Source organism: Cotesia glomerata, linkage group LG2, assembly GCF_020080835.1.
Source record: "Cotesia glomerata isolate CgM1 linkage group LG2, MPM_Cglom_v2.3, whole genome shotgun sequence".
NCBI classification, from domain to species: domain Eukaryota; kingdom Metazoa; phylum Arthropoda; class Insecta; order Hymenoptera; family Braconidae; genus Cotesia; species Cotesia glomerata.
In genome coordinates this window covers 12925194-12942393 of record NC_058159.1, presented here as the reverse complement: position 1 = coordinate 12942393, position 17200 = coordinate 12925194, and the positions used below count along the sequence as shown (strand labels likewise).

Below are 17200 nucleotides of genomic sequence, written 5' to 3'. Positions count from 1 at the left end.
ACATAGATTTATTCTAAAAAAAAAAAAAAATATCTATTAAGTAGAAAATAATCTAAACATGTTGATTTCACACCCCGTGAAAATAAATAATTACCGAATCTTACAATTGAAAATAGAAGTATAAGATAAATAATTGAGAATGGGAAACTAAATTTCAATTTTAAATGTCTGTAGATATAATTATTATTATTCATTTAATTTCTTCGTAAAGTTTCTCAATAATTCTTCGTAAATTTCTCCATAAGTAGACATGTCTCTAGTGGATATCACGTTGTTACAACTAAATGAATTTGATCATGTAGAAATCATGCAGTGCAAAATAAAAATTACTAGAGTCGTTTACTATTGTGGAATGCACTCCCACATATCTTTAGTAGAAAATGCCCACATAGAATATGTCTACCCGATTTCTCGTGAGGCGTGTCAAGTGGCACATCACTATGGCACCCTCAAAATTGGCAACACAATAATTGATGGACTGCAAGTCAATTCGACCGCTTCACGGAGTATTACGCTCGCTGGGAGCGTCACTTCGGGTGGCAATTGCGCTGGTGCCCAATATTCGGACCCTTATGGCACTTGGAGTGCTGTCGTCGTATTAGGCACAGTAAAAATAAGCTTAAAAACCGCTTTAGCTAGGGTTAAAATTGACTTAAATAAAATATTTTTATCTTCAGGATATAATTGTAAAACAAGTGAAGGTCATTGCATTGACTCCGACGGAGGTCACACCTTCTGGGAGTCAATGCCACGAAAATATTGTAAGGAAGGCACGTATTCAGTTTTGTACAAGGGAGCATCGTCCAAACTTGTTTCAAAGTCTGGGACTGTGTATTCTGTGACTGAAAATGATACGAGCTTTTCACTAGCAGTGACTGGATCTGAAGAGTCATGTAACCTTTCCATTATTAAAACTGAATACCCTCGAATATTTATCATTGAGAGTAAAAATTTTGACAAGTTGGGTCAAAACAAAGCAATTCAAATCAATGCAGATAATTTAGATCTATTTCTCTATATAAATGCTAAGATTATCTACGTGGAAAGGTACATCAGGCGTCAGGTCGAGTCCCTTTATATAGACGTTATGAAATACCGCTGGAAATTAGAAAAAGATTTGTTAAAAAACACATTAGCGATAGCATCAACACAACCCGATGAGTTTGCGTTCCGATTCATGGGAGGACCGGGTTATATGGCAGTCCTCGCAGGAGAAGTCATCCATATAGTCCAATGCATACCAGTGGAGGTGCGAATCGATCATGCCAAGGCTTGCTACAATCGGATCCCAGTCAAAAGGGGTAACACGACCATGTTCATGATGCCCAGGACACACGTCATTACGCAGCAGGCATCAGAAATACCGTGCAATTCGCCATTGCTCCAACACTATAAGTTAGGCAAAACATGGTATAAATTTATGCCGTCACCAGTTGAAGCTGTTCCACCTACCAGCTTGAAGCCCGAAATCAGAGGAGATTGGAGTTACATCAGCCCGTCCAATTTGGCCACCAGTGGTATTTATACCAAAGATGATCTGGACACCATGAGGACACGGATTATGTTCCCCATTGAACAAACATCCGTGATAGAAACCGTCGCACAACAATTCATTAACGGTTCCCGTTCCAATCCATCCGTGTTGAACATCTTGGACGAAGACGTACTCGGCAAGTTGGCGGAAAGCGCCTGGCAGAAAACATTTGGCAGATTTGTACAATTCGGCACGTTCAGCGCCGGAGTAATAGGAATATTTGTGTGTTTGCGTTTAGTCAAACTCACAATTGATATAGCAGTGCATGGCTATGCATTACACTCAGTTTATGGGTGGTCGATTCACCTGATAGGAGCTGTTTAACCGATAGAAAAGACATTTAATAAAAATTTATAAGAGGAGTTGCGCCTTCGGGCTTGATCGCTCCAACTCGTGAAAAATCGTGTCACACCATGGCTGTCGCTCATACGCGCCTTGGTTAGTGGGAGAGAAGCCGGTTCACGTAGTCGGCGGCAAGCAGTTGTGCTTGGACGCTTGTACTAGTACTACTACTCTGTGTCAATCGTTTTCTGATTTATCACTTATACTACGCATTTGCTTGAACACTTAAAATATTCATTAAATACTATTAATTTCATTAACTTCAATTACCAATTAAATTCTCAAATCATTAAAAATCATTAGTAACTGTTCAGTGAATTAAATTAATTAAAATTAATAAGTGACGCCACGCGGTCATTACGCGCCATTTCAATAAAGGATTGCATCAGCCACGCGGCTTTAGTCAATCCATAGTTAACACGCAATATTTATAATAAATTATATTAAATTCATTGCTAAATATTTAATCATCATTCTATCAAATCAAATTTTATCAACTATTCGATTCTGATATCGAATTATCTAATTAGTTCCTACACTAATAATTCTAATCAATCAATCAGTCTCTGCACTGACATTTTACGTCAATTAATTAGTATTTCACTATTAATTGACTCTAGATAGCTTAAAAGCTAGCGTCAATTCATTAATTCTGAATTAATACCATTTGCTTTTCTAAAGCGGTTGAGCTCACCTCGTTTGTGTTGTTTGCGACGGCAATTTACATATATTTTTTCATTCGTACTACACGCTTTGCGTTCTTACTTGTACATTTTTTCATTCGAGGAGGTTTTTTCTCAGCCCAACTGAGTTTTCCTCCTCTGGGGATAAATAAATATACATTTTATTCCCCAACAAATCGACGTATATTTTATTTAATATCCTAATCCCAAATTAATCATAATTTTTAAAACAATTACGGAAACTATCCTAAGTGGATAGTTTTCGACAAAACATTTGGTGCCTCCTGTGAGGTCTGAAGTGCACACGAACCCTGATTTGTGAAGACGAGCAAGACGATCCAAGGATCCAATCACTATACCACCCAGCTGCTGCCAGCATCGTTGGACTTCAATACATATGAGATAAGTTTTTGAATTATTAAAATTTATATAATACTAACTATTATATTATTTTATCACTTGATAATATATTCAACTTATTCATTTGTAATTTTAATTAATTGTTTAAGTTTTACTGACGGATTGGTTGTCACTAGGCAATCAATTTATCAATCGAATAGTGCAATTGGTTATAATTTAAATATTTACGTACGTTATTATTCTTATTATTTACGTATAATTTAATTTAATTAATTATTTAATAATTGACAATTAATCGGTCATTGTATGGTGACTAATTATTGTTCGACAGAATAATTAATTATTAATTAATCTCTTTCTTCATTATTAATTCTCAAATTATTTATTATTAATTATAATTAATTGTTTAAGTCGTTTCTTAGATGAATTGATCACCACAAGTAATCTATTTATTATAGAAATAAGACAATTAATTATCAATTGACATTTATCACGATTATTATTACTGCTATTTTTATAAATTTATCACAAAATGAATAACCCAAGGGTTCCTTTAGAACAAAAACGCGTGATGATAGCTTCGAAAATTACTAAACTTCAGGATGAACTAACAGCTGAAGGTGTTAAAACTAAGTCCATTAGCTATCGCTTTACAAAAGTAAAAGAATCATTTGAACAATATGAAAGACTTATTGAGAAACTCGAATTAACTACACCAGAGGATAATGAAATAAATCTCGCGGAAGACGTTCGTACATTATTTTACGATCTTATGGATCAATTTGAAAAGTTAACTCAATTGAATAGAACTAACCATAATAATTCACATAATGTAAACACTAGTACGAATAATACTACAGCGGGAAATACTACCTTTGTTGAGACTCAACGACTTGCTAAACTCCCTACTACTGATTTACCTAAATTCGATGGTAATTTTAAAAATTGGCTATCTTTCAAAAACACATTTAAAACACTTATTGATACACGTAATGATCTTGATGATCTAAACAAATTTTTATACCTCCGCGGATGTTTAACTGGCTCAGCAGCTAACAAGCTAGCGCTTTTTGATGCGAGTGCAGAAAATTATACTAAAGCTTGGGATTTTTTAACTAAAACATATCAGAAGAAAAGAGCATTAATTTTTAAACATTATGACTCGATACTGAATCTCAATACAATTTCAATCCCAACAACAGATAATTTAAACAAGTTGATAGATGATGCTCGGCAACATATAAATAATTTACAATCACTTCAAATTAATATTACCGAATCCTTACTTGTACGAATATTAGAAAATAAATTACCATCAGAAATTAAAAACAAATGGCAAGAAACGTTCACTGACAACGACACTCTTCCAACATTCGAATCATTTTGTGAATTTGTCTCAAATTTTGCCTTCAGACTTAGTACACACAAACCCGATAAACATCGCGATTCCGATCATTCCTTCAAACGAAGACGTAATGAACACTCGAATAATAATTTGAAGAAACAAAAAACTGACACGCCAGTTCGAGCTTTAGTGACAACCGCCTCTTCTGCCTGCCCATGTTGCAAACACTTACATCCTCTCTATAAATGTTACACATTCAAAGCATTAATTGTAGGAGAACGCATAAAATTTGTAAAATCTAATAAACTCTGTAATAATTGTCTTCGCGTACATAAAGGAACTTGCAATTCGGGAAATTGTCGAATCTGTCACAAATCACACCATACTATGTTACACATTAAACAAAATGTAACTCAACAAACAAATAATACTAATGTATCAAAAAATAATTCTGCCAAAATCGAATCACCCGCTACTGTAACAACTGATAAGGGATCTACAGCCTGACTAGTCGTACATAATTATACAACCATACTTAGAACACCGCGTTTTCAATTGATGATGAGTGCTCTCATCCAGATGCGTGACTCAACAGGTAAATTCATACAAGCTCGCGCTTTACTTGATACCTGTGCAACAGCTAATTTTATTACTGAAAATTTGACTAATAAATTAAAACTTCCTATGCAAAATTGTTCTATTCCAATCGGGGCTGTTAATGGAATGCAAACCCTTTCAAAACATGTCGTACAAATAAATTGTAAATCTTTAAACGATAAATTTCAAAGAACATTGTCATTTTTAACCGTTGATGAAATTGCAGAATTAAGTCCGAATGAAATATTTCCACGTAATAAAATATGCATACCTAAAAACATAATACTCGCTGATCCACAATTTCACATACCAAGACCTGTAGATGTCCTTATCGGTTCAGGTACCACACTTTCTCTTCTATCTGTCGGACAGATTAATTGCTTACAAAATGATTGTGATTTAATACTACAAAAAACGCAACTGGAATGGGTCGTAGCGGGGGGAGTCAATAACGATAAAAATGTATTTCCTGTAACTTGTCAATTAACTGATCTATCGAGTCAATTAACTAAATTTTGGAATATTGAAGACGTAGGTTCTAATGATTCTCGATCCTTTGATGATTCTACGTGTGAGACCTATTATCAAAATACCACTACTCGCGATACAGACGGTAGATATGTAGTAAAATTACCCTTTCGCGTAGACGATGTCGATTTCGGGAATTCTAAACAACTAGCTTATAAAAGATTTCTATCCTTACAGAGGAGATTAAATTCAGATTCCTCATTAAAATCTGAATACACTAAAGTCATGAACGAATACATCGATCTTGGCCACATGGTACACGTACCGGATGATAGTGGATCTGGGTATTATATGCCCCATCATCCGATAATTAAAACATCTAGTACTACCACCAAGGTACGCGTTGTATTTGATGCTTCAGCTAAAACCGATAAAGGTATCTCATTGAATGAAGTTCTACTAACTGGGCCTACTATACAGGACAATCTCTTCACTATTCTTTTGCGTTTTCGCACCTTTGTTTATGCTGTGACTTCTGACATCGCTCAAATGTATCGACAAATCTGTATACATCCGGATCATCACAAATTTCAACGAATTCTTTACTATCATAATAACAATATTAGCACCTTTGAACTTAAACGAGTTACGTTCGGGGTTTCTGCAGCCCCATTTTTAGCTATACGCACCGTAAATCAACTTGCTGATGACGAATCTCATAATTTTCCTGTAGCTTCAAAAATATTAAAACGAGATCTTTATGTCGATAATTTATTAACTGGATCTAATTCTTTGACCGAAATTTTAAAATTGCGTGATGAAATCATTCAACTGGTGCAAAAGGGTGGATTTGAACTCAGACAATGGGCTTCAAATCATCGACACGCACTGGATAATTTCGATCAAAGAACCTTAGATTTAGATTGTGCTATCAATGATGATCCGATTTCTAAAACTTTAGGCATTGCATGGAATTCTCTAACGGACGAATTTATTTACACAGTCAAACCAATTGATTCATCGCGAAAAATAACTAAGCGAACTATCTTATCTGATATTGCAAAAATTTTCGACCCTATCGGAATTCTGGGTCCTATAGTATTAGCTGCAAAAACTATCATTCAAGAATGTTGGAAATTAAAGGTCCACTGGGACGAAGCGGTCCCACAAGAGTTACATTTACACTGGTGTAAATTTGCTGAACAATTACCTCTGATTAAAGATTTTTCTATTGAGCGTAATATTTTACTTCCTAATCCGACTGACATACAATTGCACGGATTTTGTGATGCTAGTAAAGTGGGCTATGGTGCTTGTATTTATATAAGATCAGTAAATGAACGCGGAGACGTACTCGTAAAATTAGTTTGTTCTAAATCTCGAGTTGCTCCCATCAAAGATGTTACAATTCCAAAATTAGAATTATGCGGAGCATTATTACTTGCTAAATTATATAAAGACACAATTCCCTCCTTTGACTTTGATATTTCTAAAGTTACGTTTTGGTCTGATTCAACTATTGTACTTCAATGGCTCAAACGGTCTCCTAACTCTCTAAAGGTCTTTGAAGCAAATCGCGTAACAAAAATTCAAACTCTTTGCAGTAAAGTCGAATGGCGACATGTTAGAACTAAAGACAATCCGGCAGATTGTCTATCTAGAGGTCAACTTCCTTCTGAATTCTTAAATAACAAAATGTGGTTAGAAGGTCCCACGTGGCTCTCACAGGACCCTCTTAATTGGCCTAACTTAAAGCCTGCTGTTCCTTCCGAACTTCCGGGTACTCGAAAAATTACCTGTTTATTAGCCACTACTGAGAATTTGTTTAAACGATTTTCATCATATTCTAAACTTATAAATTCCTTTTCTTATTGTTTACGAATGTTAAAAAATAATTTATTCAAATACAAATTGTTAAGCGTAGAAGAAAAATTATTAACTGAAACAAAAATCTTGACTCTGATTCAAAACGAACAATATCATTATGAAATCGAACAAATTAAGGAAACCGGAGAGACTAAGAACTTACGATTGCGATGTCTCAATCCATTTATCGATTCAAACGGATTACTAAGAGTAGGAGGTCGTTTGAAACATGCTCCTATATCTTTTTCAAAGAAACATCCTATTTTATTACCTTCACGTCATTATGTTACTGATTTAATTATTAGAGAAACACATGAAAAATTATACCATTCAGGTATACAGAGTACACTTTCAAATCTTAGACACAAATTTTGGCTGCTAGACGGTAAAAACCAGATTCGTAAAATTGTAAAAAATTGCGTCACATGCATTCGACATCAGCTTGTTGTACTGCAAGGTAAACTGGCTAATTTACCTAGCTCTCGAGTCACCGAATCAGCGGCATTCTCCCACGTAGGTGTAGACTACTTTGGACCGCTCTTTATTAAAGAACGTAAATTCGGAAACAGAACAAAAATTAAAGTCTATGAATGCGTCTTTGTTTGCATGACTACTAAAGCTGTACATTTAGAAATTGCTAGCGATTTAACAACAGAAGGTTTTCTCGGGGCATTTGGTCGATTCATTGGTCGACGAGGAGTTCCAACTCACGTCTATTCGGACAATGGTACTAATTTTGTAGGCGCAAATAATCAATTGAGAGAATTGTATATGTTATTTAATTCAAAATCCCATCAAAATTCCGTTAACGAATATGCTATACGCAAAAACATTATCTGGACGTTCAATCCTCCACTATCTCCTCATTTTGGTGGCATTTGGGAAGCAGCTGTAAAATCTTTCAAACAACACTTTAAACGAGTGGTAAAGGACCAACTTCTCACTTACGAAGAATTGAATTCTCTAACTATTCAAATAGAATCTATACTAAATTCTCGTCCTCTCTGTTCTCTATCTAGTGATCCTAATGATCCTATTGCCTTAACGCCTGCTCATATTTTAATAGGACGTCCTCTCACAATGCTGCCTGAAAATGATTTTTCTGATGTTCCAGATAATAGACTCAATGTTTGGCAATTCATTGTCAAGGCTAGACAAGACTTTTGGAGACGTTGGTATTTGGAATACCTCCATGAACTTCAAATTCGGCAAAAATGGCATTCCTCTCAAGGAGAAACTTCAATCAATCAAATCGTCTTATTGATGGACAAAAACCAACCATGTATGCGGTGGCAGCTGGGAGTGGTGGTCGACATTCATCCAGGAGATGATGATGTAACAAGAGTAGCTTCAATCCGAACGGCTCAAGGGATATACAAACGAAATATCACTCTATTATGTCCTTTACCAATCAATTCTTGAATTTTATAAAATCAAAACATTGTAATCATGTGATGTAACTAATTGTAAACACTATTCATAACATCTTGCTTAGCCTTCGCAACGGGGGGAGTATGTTTAACCGATAGAAAAGACATTTAATAAAAATTTATAAGAGGAGTTGCGCCTTCGGGCTTGATCGCTCCAACTCGTGAAAAATCGTGTCACACCATGGCTGTCGCTCATGCGCGCCTTGGTTAGCGGGAGAGAAGCCGGTTCACGTAGTCGGCGGCAAGCAGTTGTGCTTGGACGCTTGTACTAGTACGACTACTCTGTGTCAATCGTTTTCTGATTTATCACTTATACCACGCATTTGCTTGAACACTTAAAATATTCATTAAATACTATTAATTTCATTAACTTCAATTACCAATTAAATTCTCAAATCATTAAAAATCATTAGTAACTGTTCAGTGAATTAAATTAATTAAAATTAATAAGTGACGCCACGCGGTCATTACGCGCCATTTCAACAAAGGATTGCATCAGCCACGCGGCTTTAGTCAATCCATAGTTAACACGCAATATTTGTAATAAATTATATTAAATTCATTGCTAAATATTTAATCATCATTCTATCAAATCAAATTTTATCAACTATTCGATTCTGATATCGAATTATCTAATTAGTTCCTACACTAATAATTCTAATCAATCAATCAGTCTCTGCACTGACATTTTACGTCAATTAATTAGTATTTCACTATTAATTGACTCTAGATAGCTTAAAAGCTAGCGTCAATTCATTAATTCTGAATTAATACCATTTGCTTTTCTAAAGCGGTTGAGCTCACCTCGTTTGTGTTGTTTGCGACGGCAACTTACATATATTTTTTCATTCGTACTACACGCTTTGCGTTCTTACTTGTACATTTTTTCATTCGAGGAGGTTTTTTCTCAGCCCAACTGAGTTTTCCTCCTCTGGGGATAAATAAATATACATTTTATTCCCCAACAAATCGACGTATATTTTATTTAATATCCTAATCCCAAATTAATCATAATTTTTAAAACAATTACGGAAACTATCCTAAGTGGATAGTTTTCGACAAAACAGGAGCAGTATGGGACTCAGTGACTAATCTACTCCTACATCTTGCAAGAGATTATCGTGTTCCACGAGGACCTGTCCCGAAATCCCCGGAGGCAAAGCAAGAGAATAAGGAAAAAGGGATACTACCAAGTGCACCAGAGCTGTATCCGACGTTGAAGAACACCGAGCCAATGAACAATCAACCGAAACTATCACTTTAAACAAAGGAACTTTGACTAAGTAGAATTTAGAAATTGTAATCTAAAAATAAGAATTAATAACTAATAGATAAGATGGAGATCGGACAAGGATTTAACGTAGCTCTCGTTCATTAATAAATAATTTCACTCGTGCTTCCGTTTAACCACGGGGGTTTTATGTCATGACTAACAACGAACGTTTTTTTTAAAAGCATTTTTAAAATACATTTTGTTTTTTATTTTATTTTATGGTTTCTTTGAATTTTATTTAAAGCATAAAATTCAAGAAACATCAAACGAGAAACGCATTGAATGCCTCGTCCGGTCTCTCGAAAATTTTCCCGAACATGGCCTGTTCCTGTACACAAATATAAAGGGAGTTTTATTGCCCTCAGTGAAATAGCGTCACAGACCAGGAAATAGGGAAAGTTTTAAAATAATTTTTAAATAAGATAAACTTAGGAAAAAATAAATAAAATAAAACTCTAAATATTAAATAACAATGGAGTATTCATGAAAAATAAAATAAAAGATAAAATAATATTTTTAACTGATAAAAAAATGCTCCAATTATAATAAATAGTTTATACTTTTGGAAAAATAATTCTTAAGATAAAATAATATTTTATATAATAATGAACAATTGGCATAAATTAATAAAATAATGTTCAAATAATAACTAATAAAAGAATGTTCAAAAATTAATTTAAATAATTCGTTAAGGAATAATAATAATTAAACAATAGAAAATCTCAAATAAATATAAAAGATTAGTGACTAATTATTAATAATGAATATTATTATCAATAAATAATTAAATAAATTATTTAATAAATAAATAAATAAGTAATAGTTATAAATAAAATAAAAGATTTAGTTAAATAAGGAACTATATATTTGTGTGCATGTAAATGTGCTTACACGTACACCGATAAATAGATACCCATATAGTCTATAAGTTAGAGAGAGAGGGATAGTGTACCCTCTGGGCCCAAAGAGGGGAGTTCAGGCGAACATTTTCGGAAAACCCCAAAGAGAGGGTAGAAGCCCGAGGAAAACAGGCCACTAATTAGTTACTGTTTTCCCCCAAATGGTAATTTTTAAACGCCCAAACTTTCGAGGCCTGGAGATCCTCGCATGGACTCATCCTCTTCGTCCTCCAGAACTCGTCAAGTGCGGATCGTCGAAAATTCTTGTAAAATTCAGTGGATATATGTTCACTTGAATTTAAAGTATATTTTAAAATAGAATCAGTGTTTGAGAATAATAGTTTACCGAAGTAGTTGAAGGATAAATAATATCAATCAGATCAATTCTGCGGTCACGTTAGGCGAAATTCAAGGTTTGAGAATTTATTTATTTAAAATTAAAGGTAAAATTCTGTATCACGACGAGCATTCAGAGAATAACGTAGAACCAATTGATTAGTAAGAATCGATTGTATTTAAATTTAATTCAAAGATAGTTTATATCATTTAAATTTTGTCTAATTCAAGGTAGCTTTGTATCACTAAATATTGTTTTTTTATATTAAAATAAATAGTTTAAATATTAAAATTATATAATCATTACGACAGTATTATCTTTGCATCCCTTCTGAGTCACGGTCTAGAGGCTTCGGCTTGGACCAAAAATAAACTATAAATAATTTACGTTCCGAATTTTGGACGTAATACCTAATTAAAAAATAATATTCTACATATTTTTTATTCAAAAACAGTATTTGTTTTTGCAAAGTAGCGATGGAGAATAAAAAGCAAAATTGGAAATTTTTCATTTTATTCATTTCTAACATAGAAGTGAACTAAAAATAAAACCAAATCTTTAATAATTGTCCATTATATCAGAAAATATTCGGCAAAATTACTGCATTATTACGGTAATTATTTGGAATTTTTTAGGTAAAATTTGGGCATTAATGCGGTAATTGTATAGTATATTTTTGGTAACTGTACAGCATAAGTGCAGTATATATACTGGATAACTACAGTATAAAAACTGGCTAAAACAACTATAGTTTTACCGAATTATAACAGTAAATATACGGCATGAACATAAATGCCGAAAAATTATGGTATTTTTACTGCATTCTCAAAACCGCGAGGGTTAAGCTAGGCAGATTTTAAATTCACTTATGAGACCTGTAATTACTTAAACTGAAACTTTCGATGTTCACTTCAAATTTTTTTCTTCGGTTCAATTATTATTCACAGGCCAATCTGATGAAATTTGGTATCTGTGCAAGTCAAAACAGTACTCCAATTGAATTTCAATTCTAGATCTAAAAATCCAATTCTATAAAATGCCCAGCGGAGCGGGCGGGTAACAGCTAGTATATATTATTATTTATTTATTTATTTATTAATAATAAATGCCAAGGCACAGGCCAAATGGCAAGGTATGGAATACAATAATTCTTGTGGAACTGAAGATTTACAAAATAATACAATTTATACATGAAATTAACATGTGCAGGTATATAACAAACAAAACTATAAAGTGATATAAGAATGAATTAAGCTTAACAATATTATAAATTTAAAGGTATATTTGGTAATAATTTATGATTAAATTTAATGAGATTTAAATTAAATGAGATTAGGGTGATTCAAAAAAACTTTTTAATTTTTTTTTTAACTCTTACTCTCTCAAATGTTTCTATTTGATATAAAAAAAATCCTTACCAAACACCAGCCCTATAGCTCAACTCTAAGGGGTCGCTTTTTTTATTTTAGTTTCCCATTTAATTAACATGGGAAAAATTCTTTTTTGTTTTAAATTGAATTTACACATAATTTACAAAATTCTTTGCAAAAAACGATTTTATATTCTTAGAGTCTTTGAGCTTTACAAAACTTTAAGACAAAGTATGATTATCTCTACAAAAAAACAAGTTACAGCCATTTAAAAATGACTAAATTTCGAAATTTAAAGAAATAGTTGGCAATTGGGTCATTCCATGTCAGATCGACGAATAGTTGGAATCGATCTCTTTCGATTTGGAACAATTTTTATCAGAAGTTTTCATTTATCATAAAACGAAGTTCTGCCAAAAGAAAAACAATAAAAAAATTTTTTTCAAAAGATATGCAAATTCAAAATTTTGCAATTTTTTCAATTTTGTTTTTGTTATATCTCAAACGCTATTATAGATATAGGAATGGTCTTTTGTTTGTTTAAAAGGGGACACTTAGGGTTATTGAAGAAAAAATATTTTGGAAAAAAATAAAAAAAAATACCAAATTTGTCAAATTTTGAATTTTTGAAAATGGTTAAAAATGACGATTGAAGTTAAAATTTTAGTAAAGACATAGTAATCATCTCAAAAAATTCTGAAATATAGAAGGGTGTTTCTTTTTCAAAAATATCAATTTTGGAATTTCAAAAAAAAATTTTTTTTCGTTTTTTGCAACTTCTAAATAAGGTAAAGTTATGCAGAAACATAGTATTGTAATTTTGAGGATTAAAACTTGAATAACGTTAATAAACTCGATAATAAAGCGAGCGAATTTTAAAAATTGACATTGATAGAATAATATATTTTTAAATACGGCTAAGTAAAAAAAAAGTCGTTAAAAAAAACTGAAATAAAAAAAAAAAACAAACAAATGCATATCTTGACATTAGAATAAAAATAATTTTAAAATAAAATATTTACGTAATGTTGACATTTGTTAAAATTAGTGCATCGTGAATTTTGCCAATTCAAAACTTAGTCACGCGAATTCAGCCGATAGTAATGTTACGTTCTCAGAATTTCGCCTAAAATTATTTTTTTTTATTATTTTATAAATATTATATTTTAAATAAAAAATAAACATATTTACAAATGCCCGAAGGCTTTTCAGTGCACCCGACAAGCCCAGATGCTAGCTAATCACACCCACACTTTCTACTTTTCTTCTCCACTCCAACATCCATCCTAACCCTTCTGCTTTCTCTCCCATCAGCTCCTCCAAACTTCCCTCCCACCTCACCACTCCATTGCACCTTTTTGCCACGTGCTCCAGCGTTTCTCTCTCCTCCCCACACAACCTGCACTGTCTTTTTTCTTCATCCATCCAATACCTATTTCCCAGCCATTCGCTTCCCGTTTTGAGCCTAGCTATTTCCCTTTTCTCCCTTATTTACATTTTCTCTTCCTTCTCCCAATAAACTGGGATCCCTTTCTTTACTATCCTATCATACTCTCTATTAAATTTTGACCCTTTTATCATCGCCCTCCTCTCCTACTTCTGAACGTCTCTGTCATTTTCCCTGTGCTCCCTCCATCTTCTCTCCTCCCTCCACTCCGGCTCTAGTCCTGCAGATGACCATCCGCATCTATTTAGGTATTTTTCCCTCTCTTCATCCCCTGCTCTCCTTTCCTCGCGTCTCTATCCACTTTCTCTCACGCATCTCATCATCAGTTCTCTTCCTGCTTCCGTTCTCACTTTTTCTTCAAAATTAAATGCTCTTGCCCCAGCCCTCATTCTCATCTAATCCAAGTCCAGCTCCTCTCTCACTATATAACCCGGCACTGCTCTACCAAGGCCCATTACCCACCTACCATACTGCTCCTGCAAACTTTCCAGCTCCTTTCTCTCCGTCCATTCCCAAATTTCTGCCCTATACAACGCTATACTTGCCACTATACCCTCGAATAGTAATTTTTTAAATTTCCATTCCCTCCAAATCTTCTTTCCCCTATTCCCCATACTCTTCCCATGGCTTGTTTTGCTTTCCTTAGCCTCTTCTTAACATGTTCCTTGACCCTGTTATTCCTTACATACGTGAACCCAAGATAGCAGAGCTCTTTAACTTCCTCCACCTCTTTCCCTCCCCACTGCCAATCCCTTTTCTTTTGTCTGCCTCTTCCTCCTTCCTTACTGAACCTCATCATTTTTGTCTTCTCCACGTTCACCTCCAGTTTCCTCTCCTTGAAATATCTCTCACATACCCTCATTAACTCCTTCGTTTCTTTCTCGTTGTCTGCCACCAATGCTGCATAAGACAATGACCATATTTTCCTTCCTCCTATCACTATCCCACCTGCCTGTCTTCTTCTACAAAACTTCTCTAAGTCTGCTACGTAAATGTTGAACAGTGTAGGGCTAAGAGGACATCCTTGTCTTACTCCTTTTCCCGTCCAGAAAGATTCCGACAATTTCCCTCCTACTCTTACTCTGCGTCTCGTTTCCTCATATATTCTTCTCACCCTCTCAATCAACCCGTTTTCCATTCCTATCCTTTCCATTGCTTTTAACAGAATCCTCCTGTCCAAATTGTCGAATGCTCCTTTCAGGTCCAGGAACAGAACATATGCTCTCCCCCCTTTTTCCTTTATGGTCTTTTCTATCGTCTTTCTCAAAATGTAAACGTTGTCCATACATCCTCTCTTCTTCCTGAATCCTGCTTGGTTATCTTCCCACCCCCCTTTCTCCTCCACTGACTTCATTATCCTCTCGTTTAGGATCGACGCGTATAGTTTGTAAGTCGTGCAGGTTAAAGTTACTCCCCTGTAGTTCTTCATATTTTCCTTTTCTCCTTTCTTATATATCGGCACTATTATCCCTTCCCTCCAATCTTCTACGGAATATTCGCCTCTCCACACCTCTCTAATTACCTCTCTCAACCGAGTCCTAATTTTTCCCCTCCCAAATATCCAGGCTTCGTTTTTTATTCCGTCTCCTACTTCTGCCTTCCTCCTCTTTAGCTTTGATATCTGCAGATCAATTTCCTCATCCGTTGGTTCTTCTTCTCTACTGATTTGCTTTCACCCCTTGAGAATGTCCACCTTCCCCCTTCTATGTCCCCTTTATTCCCGTTTAGCACTATCCACCCCTTCCGATCGATCAGATCCATCATCATCCTTCCCTCCTTGTTCGCTATTAGATCTTCCGACCATCTTTTTTCTCCACTATTCAGCTCTTCGACGCTGGCCATTCCACCAATTCTTGCGTTCCAGTCTCCTCCTATTATTATTTCTCTTTCTTCCTCTCCCTCTTTCACCCACTCTCTGTCTGTCTGTAAGTACATAAACACACTCAATTTTTTTACTCTGTTTTTTGGAATAAATTCTGCTGTATTTTGCCTTCGGGCATTTTTTGTTTTAGAAACATTACGTGCACAAAATCGTAATCTACAAGCTGAAATATAAATTTCTAAATTTGTATCTTGTGGATCACTGTAATATTTATATTAAATATTCTCAACATCGAAGAGGTTAGGTCCAAGTGTTTTGTGAAATTGTGGATGGTTAGCCTAATTGACATCAATTGATGCTAAGAGTCTCTTGATGGTTGTCAAGTGTCATCACTCTGTTTACTGCTTGGTCGGTAACATATCATCAAGTTAGTTACAAGAAGCATCAAATATTGACTCTAAACATCAAATTGATATTGTTGGAAAAATACATGAAAGATTTATAGTGTGTGTGTCTAAGAAGATATAAGTGGCATTATCTGTGGCAGGTTATTTCTCTTGTATTAGACCAGCAAATTGTAATTTGACATTTAACCGACTGGTCATTTTACGGAAATTTAAGTGTCACTATTTCTGACTGGTTAATTACCTAGTCATTCACCATATACTTTACCTTGTATCAGTGACTATCTATTGGCAAATTGTTATCAATTTGTATCTCAGTATCAAATTGTTGCTGTGTGAGAACTTACAATAGACCAACAGTGTGTTTATTGGGAAATTATAAGTGACACAATTAATAACTGGTTATTTACCTTATACTTTTCTTTATATAAAATTGACATTATTTCGATTGGTTTTTTATCTTGCTTATACATCCAGTAATTTACCTTACACTTAAGGTGTTGTTGTTATGCCATTGGTGCCTGATACATGTGCTAAATGCAAGAGACCTGTCAAAACACCTGTCATTTGTAATATTTGTCAACAGCATTTTCATCCAGGCTGTGCAAGAGATTATATAAAAAACAGGCCAATTACTGATTGCTGCAGGAAACAACTAAATTATCTTTTACAAAGTTTAGATTCATCGACAGCTACGGTTTCAAAAAGGTTAACCTCAATTAAATCAGTTAATTCAAATATATCCTCAATCTCAAGTTTCAAATCAGCCAGCTCATCTCCACTTGTTCGCTCGTCTACAGCTCGTGCATCGACCTCACTCAAATCACCTGTTACACCAAATACACCGGTTACACCTGGTCCAGACTCTGTGTTTTATTCTCCTATAACATCCCCAGTAATGTTTCAGCTACCTACGAACTGGTCTGAAAAATCGCTTGATGATAAGATAACAGCTTTGATGGAGCAGTTTTTATCAGCGAACATGTCTGTAAATAAGAAACTTGAAGAACTCGGTACACGAAT

General features: G+C 34.4%; 2 protein-coding genes across 2 annotated transcripts; both read left to right on the top strand.

Moving 5' to 3' along the window:
* The first annotated feature begins 3451 nt into the window (after positions 1-3451).
* Positions 3452-4771, top strand: LOC123258921. The gene has a single exon (XM_044719175.1). It carries the CDS (start codon positions 3452-3454, stop codon positions 4769-4771), a length of 1320 nt encoding a protein of 439 aa, XP_044575110.1.
* A 54-nt stretch (positions 4772-4825) lies between these two features.
* LOC123258920 lies at positions 4826-8617 on the top strand. Its single transcript, XM_044719174.1, has one exon. The coding sequence runs from the start codon at positions 4826-4828 to the stop codon at positions 8615-8617; it is 3792 nt and encodes a 1263-aa protein (XP_044575109.1).
* The last annotated feature ends 8583 nt before the right edge of the window (positions 8618-17200 follow it).

What these genes read in the sequence shown, in the direction of transcription:
- LOC123258921 (XM_044719175.1), top strand. Translation starts at nt 3,452, where the DNA reads ATGAATAACCCAAGGGTTCCTTTAGAACAAAAACGCGTGATGATAGCT.
- LOC123258920 (XM_044719174.1), top strand. Translation starts at nt 4,826, where the DNA reads ATGAGTGCTCTCATCCAGATGCGTGACTCAACAGGTAAATTCATACAA.